The following is a 16,430-nucleotide window of genomic DNA, read 5'->3' on the forward strand; positions in this document are numbered from 1 at the left end:
AGCCGCACGAAATGCAAAAGTAACGTTTAGAAACCCTATCGTAAATTTAACATTAGAAAAACAAATATTCGGTAATCAAGCACTTCAACTTCTATCGACCGATAGGGTGTTCGTGTCCATCTTCAGCTTTGACAACGACAACCGGAGGCAGAGTCATATTCCACTTTTCCTCAATGCCTCGTTTAATACGTGCGTCGGTGTCATGGTGGCTGATGGTTTCTGCTAACATTTCGTCCAGAAATTCCTTCAGTGTAAAGCTATATGATGCGGCATTCATGGCTTTGGCAACTTCTGTCAGCAGCTCATTCAGCGTCAGCGGACTTAGCGCGTCTTGCTGAACGATACGCGCCATGGCGGGGAATAATGCTGATATCAAAGCTCTTTCTCGAACGCGAAGCACGTAGGCACCAACATCAACTAGTCCACGCCCGAGACAACCATAATCCAGCGTTGCCTCGTTGCAGTCCTCACCGTCGAAGCCGACCACCTCCACGAACGAACCGTAGTCCTTTGGCTCTGGGAATAACCCTTTTTCCGCTTGAATGATACGCAGAAGCACCTTAAGAGCTCTAAGCTGAGTTTCTTTGGGTATAAACGTAGCGTTGTAAGCGCCTTCGTCCTTGCTTCGGTGTGCATGAGTGATGTTCACTCCTCCAAGAATTGGTCGTACGATGTTAATGGCATATGCAAGTAACCGCAATTGAACATGTTCACGTTGCCAAAGCGTAGTCCACGATGCGTCTTCTGGCACTTTATCAAGCGCTGCGTGAGAACTTCGTGCGTTCTGGACGAACTTGAGGCGATCAGCTGCATAGTCCACTGGGTCGGAAGACAAATCAAAGAGCTGGGCATAAGGGTTCAACATGTTCTCAACGCTTTCATCACTGAGAAACAGCGGTGCAGCTAATGCCAGTTCAGTCAGGCGAGGGTGCTTGTAGCCAGGAATCTCGTCATCTACAACCGAGTATCCGTAGGCAATTGCCGCATAGTCGTAAGCTCCGATCGCAGTCATGAAAAAACTATGATTTTCCACTTGGTCCTTCGTCAGATCCGAAAAAATATTCACGGGCAAATAATCCATGATTGATGTTGACATTCCGTGCTCGGCGACGAATGCAGGATCTCGTAGTTGATCACGTGAGTATGCTGAAGAACCGGCGAAGTTGTGACGCAAACCGAGTGTGTGGCCAACTTCGTGCATGACAATATCAGCGAAATGTTGGGCTATGAGTCTCTTAGGAACGAAGCCGCTGTCGTCTCCAGCTACCGAGCTCAGCATCATCCGATCAACTTTGTGTTGTTCTTCGTGAGCAAAACCACACGACCGGCTTCGACCTGTGCGAGCATGCCGGAACTTCTTGTTCGCCTTCAGTACATTTGAGCTCTCTGCATCACTATGTTCACTAGTTTTCGAGGACTGTGGCGGATCTACTGGTGATTTCATGTCGAAATCGACCATGACCTCGTTGAAAAATCCATACTCGAAGACAATATCACTGTGCAAAATCTCTCCAGACCTCGGATCAATTATAGTAGGACCGTAAGCGTAAGTCTGCTCCGAAATCATGACTGAGATGCTGTTGTATCGAAGATCTCCAAGTCGGTAGTCACTCGGCCAGTCGCTGTCTCCTGGAAGCACCGCACGAATAGCATTCGGGAAGCCGATTCGCTCAAATGCGGGGATCCAAGCCTCCACACCCGTAGCAAAGGCTTCTCTCCATTCATTCGGTACGGATGGATCGATATAGTACGTGATAGGATTCTTCGTCTGTTTTCCAGAGCTGTCAAGCTCGAGTTTTCGACGGTGAATGACTGTCATCTGAGGATCCCATCGATGGTAACCATTGCCGTCGCTGAGCTCTTGGTCCGTCAAGCTGTACCGAGTGTAGCGCTTGGAAAAGTAACCCATTCGATCGTCTGCCACTCTTTGTGGCATTATCTTATCTGGTAACAGCCCGATGGCGTAATTGACCTCAATGACTCCAGAGGCAAGCTCATACTCGACGAAGAGCATTGTGTTGCTTGCAAAAGACTCTGAAGGTTTTTCGAGCGCAGTGAAGTCAGACGAAGCAAGCACAGACGACACAAAGAATCCATTCGAGAGGAATAAATCCGACGGAATGTAGTAGGCGTCCTCAGTCTCCGCGTATATAGGTACTTTCGTAATATACCCAGGCCACTGACTTTCGTCGAATATTTGCTGCAGCTCATCAGCTTTGTCTCCATGTAGACTAGCGTAATGATATTCCTGTACAAGCTGCAGGTGCTGCCCGTCAGTAGATAACTCGAAGTGGAAAACAAAATCGTTGGTTTCCAGCAAGATACCACCTCGCTCTACACCAGCAATCACCGGAGCAGCGCGCTTCACGACAGTCGGGTACACGATAAAGGAAGAGTTCCATTGTGCTTTACTGAGGACGAACAGAGCTCTCTCACCCGGGTAGAACTGCACATCAAAGAAGGGTACCACATGACCGTTTTGAACCTCTTCGCCTCCTATAGTTTCCAGACTTCCAATGGGGACTGAGAAACCATCGCCAGTGTCGATGCTTGTTGAATCGGAATGACCTCGCGAAAAGCGTGCAGCAAGACCGATGCTTACCCCCACAAGAACAAGGAAGGACACCGTTAGAATAGTCGTCCTCACTTTTTTCTTTCTTTGGTCAGATTCGAGAAGTGATGCTCTATCGTGTTCCAAAACTTGCTCGTCTGAGGTTTCTGATATTGGATCTCGCGGGGTTCCAAACTCGATGTCAATTTCTTCTTCGCTATCGGAATCAATCCGAAAATGCGGCGAATCAACAACTTTGGCCATGATTTAAACTTCGGAAGTTTGGTATCAAAATGAGGAATGCCAAGAGTGAAATGCCATTAGAGGTCAAGTGGGAGGTGGTTTCACAATGGTCCGGGATAGATCCAAGTCATCGACACTATTCTTGTTGTTGCTGAAATCGGAGAACCAACGAAACCACCACTTGATCAATGTCTTCTGGAAAAGAAGCTGCGATGTCACTGGGTGAACGCTTCAAGGACTCTAGGAATTTCTTCCGGCGCTGATTGAGTTGGGACGCCAGTTGTGCCTTTGGTATACCACGTGAAAGAACAACTTCGTCTTGCAGTTGTGCCGATATCCATTGGCGTAGCTGCAGATCAACACGGTGAAGCACGCTTCGCTGCGTTGCCAAGCGATCACGGCGCTGAGCAACAGGACCGTTGACATTAGGAACGGAATAATAAGAAAATGTCAAATCGAGTCTTACCTGCTGCGCTTTTTCCTTTGTTTTCTCAATATGAAGCCAGCGTCGCTCTTTCAATTCCTTGTCCGCTTGCTGAACCAATGTGTCCATCAACTCCTCGATATCAGAGACATCGCTTGAACTAGTCAACTCGCATGTGTTCACTTCCCATGGATTTTGATCGCCGTTAGGAGGCTCAAAGACTGTCACCATCCGCTGAAAGGTCTCATCAGGTACTCGTGCACCTTTGTTCCGACTAGCGTTCCGCTCACGACAAATGTCTCCAGAGACGTTCACGTACACCAAACCGAAGCCGCAATTCACTATATGTCATGAATAACATGTCAGTAGCAGTATAGTTTAGTAGCATGGGAATCCTTACGCTCAGTGGAGAGCTGGAAGAAGCGTTTGCGTTGACTCCGATACTGGAAATTGTCGTCGACAAGCAGCACCAGTTGCGGCGTGGCCGCTTTGCTCGTGTCTGATGCCTTTAGTTCCTCTAGACGCCTAGTAACTCGCACCACCATATCTCTCTGACACACTTTCCACTGTTCTGGGTCGAACTCGGCAGGTTTCGAGCTTGTGTCTTCACTAGCCATTTGATCATAGAGATCATCAAAGGAGATCCGCTCATACAACCTTGAAGGCGTACTGCTGTGTGCCGCTAGATGCTTCGCCAGCGTCGTTTTACCAGCAGCAGGAAGCCCACTCACGAGCACAAGAACAGCATCACACAATCTCCCAGCCATTGGTCCACCAAAGAAAACCAAAACTAAACATTATCCTCTTAAGGGTGGCGGGTTCCTAACTAACGCAACCTCATAAATACCAGCACTGGTTGTCTCCCTTTAAAACTCTTGCTGCTCCCTGTTCGTAAACCCACATGACCATTATCTCCTTGAATCTATAGCTGCACATTTTGATAATAATTCCCACCTCGATCTTAGGCGTTCTCGAACACCACTAGCTGCTGGTTTCTTCGCCGTCGAGTGGATACTAAGTCGATGGCGTTGCTGTCGAGGAGTCGACTCTACCTTCCGCATGGAGCTACTATCGGCAATACTGCCCTCGTCTTGCAGTGGCGTTTTCTCTATCAGCTGCCGTTTCTTGGCGCTTGACGTCCTTACACGGCGCCGAGTCTCCTGCTCCTCCTGAATGGCACAACTGCAATTAATTTCTCCATTGCAGCGTTTAAAGGTGGAGGTGGCGTCCTCACCGTTTGCTTCCTGCGTGTCAACACATCGACATGACGCTGCAGACGCTTCAGTTCGTGCTGCTGAGCTTGATGAAGCTGCCATTTGCGCCACTCGCGGGGCACATCAACAGCCACGAAGCGCAAGACGAAGGCCAGCACAGGGAGCAGAACGTTGAACAAGATGCATAGGAAGCCGAAGAACGCCACGAGCTCCAGCGCCAACGCGTACAGCGCCTCCATGCTCATGTTTTCTCGTTGTTTTCAGCCAATCGTTAGAGTGTGAGCAGCTTTTGAGATGCATGGAACACTTGGCTATTATCTCAACGTTCTCTGCCTCGTCGATAGGATTCTTTTTGTTTCTCTATCAGCTTGCTATAATACGATCGAGGACAGGTCTTCGTACGACTCCGTCTCTCAAAAATTACCAAGCAGTACGTGGTGGGCTTACTATCACAACAATTATGGGTTCGGTGCAAGTCCAGCCTGGTGGTATCCACCCTGGAACGTGGGCGGAAGGTCGATGCTGGCGCCTAGATCCAGCAGCATCTGCTCCAGTCGAGACACGATCACATCGAAGGAAGGTCGATCGGCCGCATCCGATTTCCAGCATTCGGTGAGGAGATTGATGTACTCGCTGTCCACGCCGTCGGGAATTGGAGGCCGGATGCCAGCATTGATTGTCTTGTTGTAGAACTTGATAGGGGCCATACCGATGAACGGGTTCTGCAGACCACCGGCGATCATTTCCCACATCACAATAGCAAAACTGCAGGGAAGCAAGCACGATCGATTGGTTAGTGGCATTGATTGACAAAGAAGAAGAAGCTGAAGTAAGGCATACCTCCAGTTGTCGGCCTTGAATGTGTAGCCCAAGTCTTCGTCCAACAGAACTTCAGGAGCAACCCTGCACAGATAAGCAATCCAGATCAGCAACTAACGCTTGACACTATTTGAAGTTGAGCATTCACTTGCCATCCTGTTGTACCGCATTGTGTAAACGCAGTGTCAGTATCGAGCACCTTGCTGATGCCGAAATCGGCCACCTTGACTCTCCAATCATCGTCCACCAAGAAGTTGTGAGACTGCAGAGGAGGAAACAAACTCGTTAGCTTCGTATGAAAGAAGTTGTCACAACATTGATTTACCTTGATGTCGCGATGAATAATGCGCTTGGAGTGGAGATATTGGATGCCTCGTGCTGCGTCAAGCATCATTCGTACTTTGAACTATTCGACATCGCAGAAGTTAGTTAGACTTGTCTTGACACCATCGGCATGACACAAGAGAAAAAACTCGTACCTTCCAGGGAATCGTCTCGAAGTTGTTGCTGTGAATCACTTCGAATAAACTGGACAAACACACAAGTTGTCAGCAACTAGACCAGCACAACGATGGCTAACATAACGTACCTTTTGCGAGAGCAATACTCCGTAAGAATCATCAACTTCGGGTCCGTGCATGCTCCGATAAATAACACAATATTCGGGTGCTTCAGCTTTCTGAGCAACGCCACTTCCTGTCTGTAATCGCCGAGAATCTTGTCGGTCAATCGAGCGTAACGGAACGACTTCACAGCCACCTCAGCAGCGCTGTTACGGTTCATCCAGAGTCCACGGTAAACAGTAGCTGCTTTTCCGCAACCCAGCTCGTTCTCCTTGCCACTAAGAATGTGAATGCTTTCATACGGAATCTCCAGATACTGGTTCTGCGACTCGAGAACACGCGCGTGCTCCTGCAATGCCGAGACATCTTCTTTTGCAAGCTCTTCCGATATTGATCCGGTCAAGGACGCAGCTGAATCCGCGCGATGGATAACCTTGTGCTGACTTGTTGGGGACGCAGAATCTGTTTCCTTCTTTTCCCGGTTCACAGCTTCTTCAACTACGCCAGCTAGACGCGCGACAGGCTTCAGGTCTTCATTGGCCTTCCGTCGAATTAAATAGTGCGTCATGGACAATATCTTCCTTAGCTCTGCTTCTCGGGCTTCCACTCCTCGCTGCACTTCGTGTCGTCTTTCAGCTGAGAGACTTACTGCTGCTGCACCCGAATTGATCTATGCGGCAATCAAATAGGGTTTAAGCACACTAGTGTACGCGCATATTTGTACCAAGAAGCTTAATCGTACCTGCTCAAACAGCTTCGCGAGTACGGAATTCTCGCCATTGTCTTTATCATCGACGTGGATTTTGTCACCATGGGCGAGTCCAATGTCTTTTCGGATGCCTGCATTTTCGTCCTCCAGCATTAATGCCGTCGACAGTTGAGAGTCTACACAAAAGTTTGATAAAAACGAGTTAGACACCATACCTAGTCAAAGCAACAAGATAATAAAATGCTAGTAGTGGCGAACCTTTCGCAAGATCGTCCGTCTGTCGAATCCAAACAATACGTTGACGGTCCTTCGGTATTCCAATGTTCGACGCGATCTCTTGCCGAAGCACGCCGACTGTGGCATCGAATGGGATTTCTAAGCACACAGGCGCTTGCGTATCACCTGACGCTTGCACACAGACCTAGTACAGTGCAGAATATTAGGGACAGTCGCAACAAGAATGGCGTAGACTCATGAAATACGTACAACTCGAAGCAGCATGCAGTCGTTATCCACTGCCCTCCTGATGCGCTCACGAATGGCTTCTTCCGATATCTCAGACTGAGTGCTAGCAAAGAAGTGGACCTGTAACCACAGCAAGATATTGTGAGATGCTACGTAGCATGTGTGTCCTGCTACAGCTTGTCAGTAAACGTACGTGGTGCGGGAACACACGGTAGATTTCACTACCGTGGACATGTGCAGTCACAGCGCGCTGAAGTTTGGAGCTAGATGCAAACGAATCTCGACGCTGGGGCGATCGCTCTCCATTCGAGCTTGGCCCAAACCATAATTCAACTTCATCATCCGAAGTCCCACCACTATAGCTCCTTTCCACTCCCTGCCATGTGACCAGGACGTATTTCGACACAATCCGCTCCGTTCCGCGATGTAGTGGAACATCCACTCGCAAGTATATGTACATCGTGCTTCCTTCCTGTAGTACCGAGGTGATTCCGCCAATTCCTTTCAACGCATAAAGCCCAGTCTGGTCCAAAACAAAACTAAACGTTAGTTCCAAACAAAAATCATTTCATTTACGCTAATGAAAACAGACGTACCATGCCCTTTTCCACAACGATCATCCTCCGGGTCGAGCTCTCAAGGTCCGAGTTATCATAGCCACATACGGCCCAGTTGAACGGAGATGTATCCGATCGAATATCCTGTACCGTTGCCGTCACCTCTGGCGTGAACTCGATATCGGATGTAACAAACCGCCTCGATGAACTCCGTGGCCGCCGCCGTGGGGTCTGCAGAAAAACCGATCCATCCCTGCCGAACGATAGCATATTTCACGAGGGTAAGTCGCGAATCTGGTATTCATTGACAAGGCAAGGTAATATCATACATGAGTTCCTCCGGATTGTGTAGCGTCACATGCGCAACAGCGCCCATGTGTTTCTGCAGTGAAACAAACAAATCGATATTAGACATCACTCCTCGCAACAACTTCTCCAATCGTCCACTCACCCTAATGACTTGGTTAAACTCCGCATATTTGGTTCGCAAGTAGATCGGGAGGTTGCGTCCTTTCCAGCAGAATGACAGCACATTAGTTGGTGCCGAGTTCTCGTCATAACAGTCGATGCTCGTGAGTCCGTAGCATAAAGCGTTGGGCGAGAAGAGCTCGGATGGCCACTTCGACTGATCCGAGATGCTGCCGTGTCCCGACGCAAGCACTTTCAATGTATTTCTCTTCTCCCGCTGATCCTGTATCAGTATCCAGTAGATCGAATGAGTTATTGCGCACCAAAAACGCCGCCAAAGGCCAAGAAAACGCACCGCAAAGGAGAAAATAACCCATGTGGGCGAGTTTTTCGTCTTGATGTCATGCAGCACGCTGTCCACCTGACTGAAACGCAGATCCTGCGCCTTGACGGTGCGCACGAACGTGTGCGGCACCTCCATGCCGTTGCGCTTGGTGTGGGCGAAGCACAAAATCCTGGCGCTCGTGTGTGCGGGCTGCAGCCGCCTTCAGTCCTTCCCTTTTCCTTAATAAATGAGACCCGAGGGCAGAGTCGCTTTGGTTGCTTAGCCTACGAGATCTGTCACAGCACGTAACACACACGTAAGTCTCTTGTCAAGGCCTCTCTTCCCTTCGACCGCCGCTCACCTAGTGCGCCGATCGTCCCGCTGAGCCTAGGAGAGAGAGAGCGTTGGCGGCATACGCTGCCTGCCCTGCCTTCCTGCCGTGCGAGACTCGAGGTGTCTGCTGCCTGAGTTCCGCACTCGCTGTACTGGCGTTGGGGTACTGCGAAAAACAACCACGCAGATCGTAGAGTCGCCTTGGTTAAGAAAATCCATCAACGATTGGCTGATATTTAAAGGATCTTACCGCGGATTGGACAAAACTTAGATTCAACGATTTCTTTGTAGTGACTTGAACCAAGGAAGCGAAAACTTACAGTTTCTTATTGTGCGAATCTCATGCAGGAGCTGATGTAGTGAAAACGGAGGCATGACTGCCAGCCAACGCGGAGCATGGAGCATGTGCGGCACCAAGAATCCTTCCACGCACGGTGGAAGGGAGCATGAGACCGATATTGCAATCCCGTCATGAGGTGTCGCAGCCGGCCTGAGTTGTAACCGGCGCACCGGTCCCCACAGCAACTGCAGACTCTCATGTTAACACGACTAGACTCGCGTGTGGACTTCTGCACCACGAAAGAAAACTTCACCGCTTCTGAACATTGGCTCCATTAGTTAAGGCTACGTCAGAATCGCCATCCGGCGCGTAGCTCACGCCCGCGACAAGCAAGTCGTGCGAGGGAAGCGAGAAGGAAAAGAAGTTGCAAGTAAATTAAGTAAGTCACGCATGTCTTGCATTTGCTTGGTCTTCAACATCAGCCCGGTGGCTGCACCTTAAGTGTAGTAGAGCTCTAGGCCCATGCCGTCATGGATTTCGTAGTCCTCGAGCGTAATGTGGTCCTTATAAATGGTGTACCACTTCTGAATGCGGATCTTTTCGGGACGTGTGCCCACCTGAGCTGCCACGAGCTTCTTCAGATCCCCCACCGTGTCGTCCTCGTTGCACTTGACGCGGATCTTCTTGCCAAGGCGGTCGTTCAGAATCACCTCGATCATCGTTGAGCGACGTCAGTTGTGCTCTCTTCCAGCGAAAAGTCAAATGTGTCCACCACATAGAATCAGTGCAAGTATCAGAAACTCTCAGACGTTATCAGATTTCAGCATCATGGAGGAGCAGATCTACCGCTTCCTGCTCGACGATGTCGCTCTGGACGTGTGTTTCGAGGTGCGCCAAACTGTAACTACGTAGATAAAACCTAGGTGCTCACGCACAGCGAATTCTTCCGCTTCTATTTAAGATGCATCGCCAGATTTCTGTGGACGGACTGAGTCTTGAGGAGCTCTACGACGTGGAGCCCATCGAATGCACAGTCGACACGCCTGTTGTGGAACAGGACAGCGTCTTTGTGAGCTGTCTCTACTGCAAGCGGCAGGTATATACATACTATTCATTGCTGTTAATGAATTTAGCAGCACTAACTGTAGCGCTCTTCTAGGTGCATGCATCCCGATACACGAACCACTTAGAAAAGTGTATGACTGGATCCCGTCGCATGGTGACACCCAAGCAGCGGCAAGACGCAGCACGGGAAACGGAACGCACTCAGCTACAGATACTGAGCCAACCCCAACTCTATAATGCCGGTGTGCCGTAGGGTTACAAACAAGTCAACGGAGCGTGTTCTAACAAGCAGCTATCGGTGTTATTCAGTTAGAAACCTGGCAGATCGCTGTCGTCAAACTCAAAGTCGGATACCTCGCTGCGTCGTGGAGATTCCGTACCATCCCGTTCTTCGTGTTCTACCTGGTCTTCTTCTGCGGCAGCCTCAAACTTATCGTACTCCTGACCTTCAGCCGCAGTTTCATCGTACCACTGGTGTTCAGTGGTGTTCTCTTGGTATTGATGCTCTTCAGCCACGCCCTCTTCGTACACTTGCTCCTGGTCAGTCTCACCATACTCCTGACCTACGGCTGCTGGTTCTTCATAGCATTGACCTTCAGGCGCTCCCTCTTCATAGTATTGAGCTTCTGCAGTACCCACTTCGTAATAATGCCCGTCCGCCTCACCCTCGCCGTGTTCATAGGCGTGCTCATCGCTTCCTTCATAGTATTGACCTTCTGCCGCACCTTGGTCGTATCCCTGACCTTCGGCGTCGTACTGCTGAGCTTCAGCGGTTCCCTCATCATAGTAATGGCCGTCCGCCGCGGCCTCGTCGTACGCGTGACCTTCCGTACCGGCCTCTCCAAAGTCCTGAGCTTCTGCAGTACCCTGTTCATACTCATGTTCTTGCTGCTCTTCTTCACCGCCAGTTTCGTCTTCAGTACTGAACGGTTCGTCGACTTCATACGGCCAACCATCGGGGGGAGTCCACGAGCTTTCTCCAGTGTTGTGGTTAAACCAAAAGTAATGATTAGAACTGGGATCGAAGCCTTTTTCCCAGTCGCCAAACGTCTCAGCTTCTTCGTCATCCGCGTCGACTCCTTCTCCTATCTCGAGCTGGGCTTCTGATGGTTCCACCTCCTCTGTCACCACTTCACCTTCATCACCTTCTGCTCCGTAGTTTACATTTTCTTCAGTCTCTCTTTCTTCAAAAGTTTCCTCGGCCTCTCCACCCTCGTAGGTTTCCTCAGCTTCGTAAGTGCCTTCTTCGCAGACCTCCTGGGGCACTTCAGCTTCCTCTTCCATAGTTGGCACAGTGACTTCAGTGGTAGACCAGTCATAGTCGTGATCTGCCTCAGCTTGTTCTTGAATAACTGCGCTATCCGCTTCGTCTTCAGACACAGCATTCATTTCTTGCTCAAACGAATCTGCCTCCGCAGTCTCGGCATTGAGTTCGTTCGACGTGGCAAGCCAGTCGTAGTTCTCGTTTTGAGTTACTGTTGCCTCGACTGATGGTTCGATGTGAGTAGGAATGTCTGTTGATTCATCTCCTATGTTATCAAAAGTAGCGTGGTCGTTGATGTCACTCTCATATGTTTCAACCGGTTCGATCGCTGCGCCAAGTTCTTCAGTTGCGCCTTCATCTTCGATCGCTGCTAAATCGTCGATGATGCTGGAGTTGTCGTTATCTTCAGTAGCGTCGATCTCCCAGTGAGCATCGACAGTTTTTTTGTTGCTTTCGGGATCGCTCATCCGAATATCCATCGTAAAGTCTGTCGTAGAGGCGAGAAGTGCCGGGTCTGAGACGGAAGAGTGATCCTCAATGCCCAAATCGGCACTGGTATAGTCCACTTGTTGGGGAACTGGTTCACCCTCTTTCACTTTTTCGGACTTGTCTTCATCAAAAACGGAATCATTTGATTCCAAGAAATCCAAGTCGGTAGCACAAACCGAGAAATCTAGAATTTGGTCGTCACTAGGTTTTATTTCCGCTTCGGGGATCGCGTCAAGAATCTGGTCATCACAAGGTTTCTCCTCGGGAATGATATCATTGGTGTCGACCTCATCACGAACTAGTGACGATGTATCTCCAAAGAGTCGAGAGGTAACACTAGGACCAGACGCCAGTTCCTTTTGAGTCGGTTTTTCATCATTTGCATCATTTGGTCCTTCCTTGGATACCCCGTGCTCCTTTTCAAGTAAGGATTTCTCCTTGTCAGTTTCGATCCTCTCAGTCTGGTTGAGAACATCTTCTTGGGCTTCAAGCATTGTGGTGATAATTCCACGCAGTTCATTGGATCGGATACACCGGCAGTATGCGCGAATTACGCCGGAGCCCGGAGCATGAACTTCTAGTTTCTCCAAAAGTTGACGCATACATTTCTTCACAACACCCAACTTGGTAAACCATTCAGTACATTGAGCTTCAAGTTCGTTATCGGAGTGACCTTGAGCCTTTTTGTACAATTCGTGGCTTTCATGTTCATTGAGAATGTCCAATGCGCCAAGACTTGCACGATAATCTGTCAATTTCTTTCGATCTCCCTGCTCCTTTTCGCTCATAGAAAGCAGCACATTCAGAGCAGTCAGTGCAGTTGAAAACTCCTCTTCGGCATGGCTTATGAAGTCTGAAACGGCGAGGTCGTGCAAGAAACCAGCTTCCTTCGACTCGTTTGGCTTTGGCGAGCTTGGCTGTTCATTCATTCCAGCAGGATACGGATCGACGCGGAATGTGAGAACTTTTGGTGAGTGAGGAGTATCAGCTGGGTCAATGCGAAATACCAAAGTATCTTTCATTGGAGAAGGTTGAGGACTGGGGGATCGAGAAGCAGCATTTGGGATTTCTTCTGGTTCGATAGTTTCCTCGTTAATAGTCATAGCCGACGCAGCACTCGCTCGTTTGCGACTCTCAACTTTTGCCAGTATTGATCGCGATCTCGCGCTAAGACTTATGGTAGCGGTAGGTCGTCGTTGAGTCATATCTCTTGCAAGTTGTAGTCGCTCTCCAACTGTCATCGCAGCGTTGAAATCGACGCGAGACTTTCTTTTCTGCTCCTGGTGCATCAATGTTTTATCGACTGGAGTGTATTTGGGGGCACTGAGCTCACTTGCTCGACGTTGCTGTTCTCTTACCACACTCGGGTCAGCTGGTGTGGGCTTTTTCTTCTTCTTCCTTGTAGGAGGTTGCTGGGGTGGTCCAAAGCTGTATACAGATGTCTTGACCTTCGCTGGTGAGGGAATGGCTTTCTGTCGTGATCGAAATCCAAGAGCTCGACTTCTGAGTTCGTCTCTTTGTCGCTGTTGCTCTCGTGTTAGTGGCTTTTTAGGTCGACCCTCTCCTCCGTCTTCATCTCTCGCATCCCATTCATCTTCATACTGACTCTGATCTGCACCAAGATTGGAATCCTGAAAAATATGGAGTGTATCACAAGCAGTAGAGACCCACAACGTCTTGTTGTCGGGAATCAAGTCACTCGCAAATAAACTTTTGCCGGAATTAGTACTGGTGCTCGCTTTCTTCTTGTCTTTGATGTGGAGACCTGCTAACGGGATCGAGCCGAGTGATTGGAGTCCAGGCAGGAGATTCCGCACATGAACAATGTTCTTCCGCTTCTGGCGTTCGTCTGTCTCGACAACAGCGTTACCGTCTAGATTCAAGTGAGCCAGCATTTTGTTGAGTGATAAAATTCGAAGAGCGTGGACGGTAGCAATCTGGTTGTGACCTAAATGCAGTACCTCCAGCTGTGAAAGGTGCTCGATGTTTTTCACGGTTCGAATAGCATTGCGGCTTAGTCCAAGAGCCCGGAGTTTAAATATCTTGGCGAGTCCAGTAATGGTTTTCAACCGGTTCTCTGCCAGATTCAACACCTCCAGTCGTGGAAATGCGGTTAATCCGTCGTCTGGTAGCTTGAGCAGCTTGTTTCGTGACAAATCGAGCACAGTGACGAATGAAAAGCGACACTAAATTCAAAACAAAACGATCTTAGTCTTAGTAGGGTGCTATCGAGGTTAGCATCTTCCGTCAACTTACCTCAGTAAATAATGCAAGATCTGGGAGACCATTGTCGGGAAGAAGTAGTGCCAACAGATTTCGGAATGGAATTTCAGCTGGAAAATCTTTTACGGTTAGACCGCTCCTGAATTCTGAATGTATGAGTTTAGCCACGTAGCGCTCTTTGCCGTCTTTTGTCACGTCAAATGTCGTCGAATCTATTCGTTCTTCGACTTCCTCGTCTTCTTCAGGTTGATCGTTGGGACAGTCAGCGCTACTGTGAAATGATGCAATTCGGCCTCCCTCTTCAGCCCCTCGGAATGATAGCGACGATAAATCATCAAACCGCGGTGTTGATACTGCACTCCCAGAAAGAGAACGTTTCTCATCGTGTCCACTGGAAGCATCAGTACCTTTTGAAAGATGTTCTCTCGCCGTCTCAAAGCTCGCTTCGCGACGAGATGAACCGGATGCACTTTTGTTGTCACTAAGCCTATTGCTGCTTCCTGAAGTTTTGGCAGAGATTGGGAACTTGTGGTTGGTGGCTGAGCGCATATCGGCATCATCAACACCACCGTTCAGCTCATCCTCTTCTTTTCGAGCGGTACTAGCGGCGGTGCTACTAAATATTTCCTCATCGTCTCTTATGAAAGGTTCACTTTGCCAGCGTGGGGAATCCAATGTCGTTGACTGGGTATTTATTGTCGGCGGTATATGAGCTTTGCGTTCTGTCACAGTGTTGTTGCCATGATCCTCCAAAAATCGTTGCGTCACAGATCCACCAAAAGTCGAAGAAACCACACTCATATTATCGCTAGTATCGGAGTCATGGGGCGATGAGGGTGCAGGCACAACGAAACTTTGTCCTGTCAAGGCCTGCTTTCGTTCGTCATCAAAAGTTGATCTTGGGCTGGGGTTCACTGAGTGCTTGATGGGATTTCGTTGTCCATCATCACCAAAACTTGATCGAGAAGAACGTGGACTGAGACGCGTTGTATTTTGCACAACTGAGGCAAGCGGAAGCATAGGAACTAGTGGGGTTTTCGTCAGCGTGGCTGATTGATCGGGTTGTGATGCTGCACCTTTCGACTCGGATACTTTATTGAGCGCTTGCTGAGCAACTACGGGGACGTTATCGGATCCTGGCGGTGGCTTTGTTGGAACATTCATTGCCTCGATAGGCGCAACTGGAGCTTGAGATGAAGGCGACGATAAGGGAGATACATCGGGAAAATTGCTGCTGTGGACAGACGGATTGACGTTTCCAGTTATCACGTTGCTGCCAACGCTGGGTCGGCTCAAGCGAGCAGTAGATGAAGGATCTGGAGACATCTGACTCGTGGATATCACTGCAGGTGTCATCCGAGGAGCTCCTAGAATGGCGTGACGTTCTTGAACCAATGACTCCCACGGTGGACATGCCGAGTGTCTGGACGGCGATACCGCACACTTAGCCAGAAGAACATTTTCGAGATTAACCACGTTTTGTGTGCTGTCCGTAGATAAAGTATGTTGCTGCATGAATGCTCGCATTTCCTTTTTCGTTGGGGTGGATGCAGTAAGGAGTTTGAGTACACCTTTGAACTCTTCCTCGTCGATTCCACCGTCGCTATTGCAATCAATCTGATTGAGTGCCGCACGGATTTCCAGTCGTTTGTCTTCGCGACGTAACACATCCACATAGTGCGAGAACTCTTGAAGGACAGAGGACGATACCTCATTGCCTTTCAGATTTACATTCGTCACGTACCGTGTGTACTCAGGCAGCGGTGGATAAAGTGGTTGCTTCGTTCGAGGATCAATCGTGGGCGGAGTTTTCGCCATGATGATTTGCAACCGCAGAACTTCCAGCAGAGCATTAGCACCCTGCTCATTCACAAATACAAAATTGGATCGTAGAGTGAGCTGTTAGCCCAATTAATGCATCAGTTTTTTTCCAGAGCGTACGTCATCAGTGATTCGGTTGTCTCGCAAGTCGAGTGACGAAATGATTGGCATCTCTAATAGAGCTTCGGCCAAAGCAATCATCTGTGGATCCGTGATATCTTCCAGCCTAAATTCGACTGTGTGAAGCTGCTTTTGGCCGGCTATGGTTTTGTAAATGCTCTGTAAGACGCAAGATATTAGAGAAATGCGTAAACGCATCCTGTAATCATTATTACGTTTACCTTTTCAAAGCACGGAGGAGTTTCCACTTGTCTGAGCTCGGCATATTTCGCGTAAGTATCTCGAAACCTGCAGAAGCGGTACGGCCACAATTAATTTGGCGGTGACTTAAAGTAGCGGATAAAGCGTGCGGATAAACGCACTTCTTGACGTCTTGAAGCGACGGGGGGCGCAGATCCTGGCTCTTCTTGCGCTTGCTAAAAATCCCGCTAAGCATCGTAGAAGTGCAATTCAAGACGAAAACTGGTAGACCTCCTGTTGTCATCTACTGAGCCAAAGAATAGTTTCGAAACGACCAGTGCCCGGAATGGACAGCGTTATTTTGCTGCTACCCCAGA

The 16,430-nt window shown here is 49.1% G+C and overlaps 7 protein-coding genes across 8 annotated transcripts; 1 reads left to right on the forward strand and 6 right to left on the reverse strand.

Annotated features, from left to right (window-relative positions):
• Positions 1 to 32: 32 nt before the first annotated feature.
• On the reverse strand, positions 33 to 2,815 carry PPTG_02812 (hypothetical protein; the record flags this gene model as incomplete). Its single annotated transcript, XM_008894099.1, has 1 exon — positions 33 to 2,815. One exon carries the CDS (start codon positions 2,813 to 2,815, stop codon positions 92 to 94), a length of 2,724 nt encoding a protein of 907 aa, XP_008892347.1. The 3' UTR covers positions 33 to 91.
• Positions 2,816 to 2,930: 115 nt separating this feature from the next.
• On the reverse strand, positions 2,931 to 3,985 carry PPTG_02813 (hypothetical protein; the record flags this gene model as incomplete). The annotated part of the gene is made up of 3 exons (XM_008894100.1): positions 2,931 to 3,197; positions 3,261 to 3,559; positions 3,619 to 3,985. 3 exons carry the CDS (start codon positions 3,983 to 3,985, stop codon positions 2,931 to 2,933), a joined length of 933 nt encoding a protein of 310 aa, XP_008892348.1.
• A 99-nt stretch (positions 3,986 to 4,084) lies between these two features.
• PPTG_02814 (hypothetical protein) lies at positions 4,085 to 4,677 on the reverse strand (the record flags this gene model as incomplete). The annotated part of the gene is made up of 3 exons (XM_008894101.1): positions 4,085 to 4,103; positions 4,173 to 4,387; positions 4,453 to 4,677. 3 exons carry the CDS (start codon positions 4,675 to 4,677, stop codon positions 4,085 to 4,087), a joined length of 459 nt encoding a protein of 152 aa, XP_008892349.1.
• Positions 4,678 to 4,890: 213 nt separating this feature from the next.
• PPTG_02815 (TKL/DRK protein kinase) lies at positions 4,891 to 8,434 on the reverse strand (the record flags this gene model as incomplete). The annotated part of the gene is made up of 14 exons (XM_008894102.1): positions 4,891 to 5,197; positions 5,273 to 5,335; positions 5,404 to 5,513; positions 5,577 to 5,657; positions 5,731 to 5,779; positions 5,841 to 6,484; positions 6,557 to 6,699; positions 6,782 to 6,944; positions 7,010 to 7,108; positions 7,182 to 7,511; positions 7,585 to 7,798; positions 7,875 to 7,927; positions 7,997 to 8,236; positions 8,309 to 8,434. The coding sequence occupies 14 exons, from the start codon at positions 8,432 to 8,434 to the stop codon at positions 4,891 to 4,893; spliced, it is 2,622 nt and encodes an 873-aa protein (XP_008892350.1).
• Positions 8,435 to 9,388: 954 nt separating this feature from the next.
• On the reverse strand, positions 9,389 to 9,610 carry PPTG_02816 (ubiquitin-like protein 5; the record flags this gene model as incomplete). Its single annotated transcript, XM_008894103.1, has 1 exon — positions 9,389 to 9,610. The coding sequence occupies one exon, from the start codon at positions 9,608 to 9,610 to the stop codon at positions 9,389 to 9,391; it is 222 nt and encodes a 73-aa protein (XP_008892351.1).
• Positions 9,611 to 9,697: 87 nt separating this feature from the next.
• PPTG_02817 lies at positions 9,698 to 10,343 on the forward strand. 2 transcript variants are annotated; one of them, XM_008894104.1, is made up of 3 exons: positions 9,698 to 9,779; positions 9,853 to 9,987; positions 10,051 to 10,343. In XM_008894104.1, the coding sequence occupies exons 1-3, from the start codon at positions 9,720 to 9,722 to the stop codon at positions 10,207 to 10,209; spliced, it is 354 nt and encodes a 117-aa protein (XP_008892352.1). In that variant the 5' UTR covers positions 9,698 to 9,719; the 3' UTR covers positions 10,210 to 10,343. The 2 variants fall into 2 exon arrangements, with proteins under 2 accessions (XP_008892352.1, XP_008892353.1); XM_008894105.1 differs by lacking the exon at positions 9,698 to 9,779 and having other exon boundaries at positions 9,827 to 9,987.
• On the reverse strand, positions 10,266 to 16,309 carry PPTG_02818 (hypothetical protein; the record flags this gene model as incomplete). Its single annotated transcript, XM_008894106.1, has 7 exons — positions 10,266 to 13,895; positions 13,966 to 14,171; positions 14,403 to 14,802; positions 14,848 to 15,792; positions 15,874 to 16,032; positions 16,095 to 16,161; positions 16,236 to 16,309. 7 exons carry the CDS (start codon positions 16,307 to 16,309, stop codon positions 10,266 to 10,268), a joined length of 5,481 nt encoding a protein of 1,826 aa, XP_008892354.1.
• Between the last annotated feature and the right edge of the window lie 121 nt (positions 16,310 to 16,430).

This window comes from Phytophthora parasitica (genome assembly GCF_000247585.1).
Source record: "Phytophthora parasitica INRA-310 unplaced genomic scaffold supercont2.2, whole genome shotgun sequence".
Classification (NCBI taxonomy): Eukaryota; Oomycota; class Peronosporomycetes; order Peronosporales; family Peronosporaceae; genus Phytophthora; species Phytophthora nicotianae.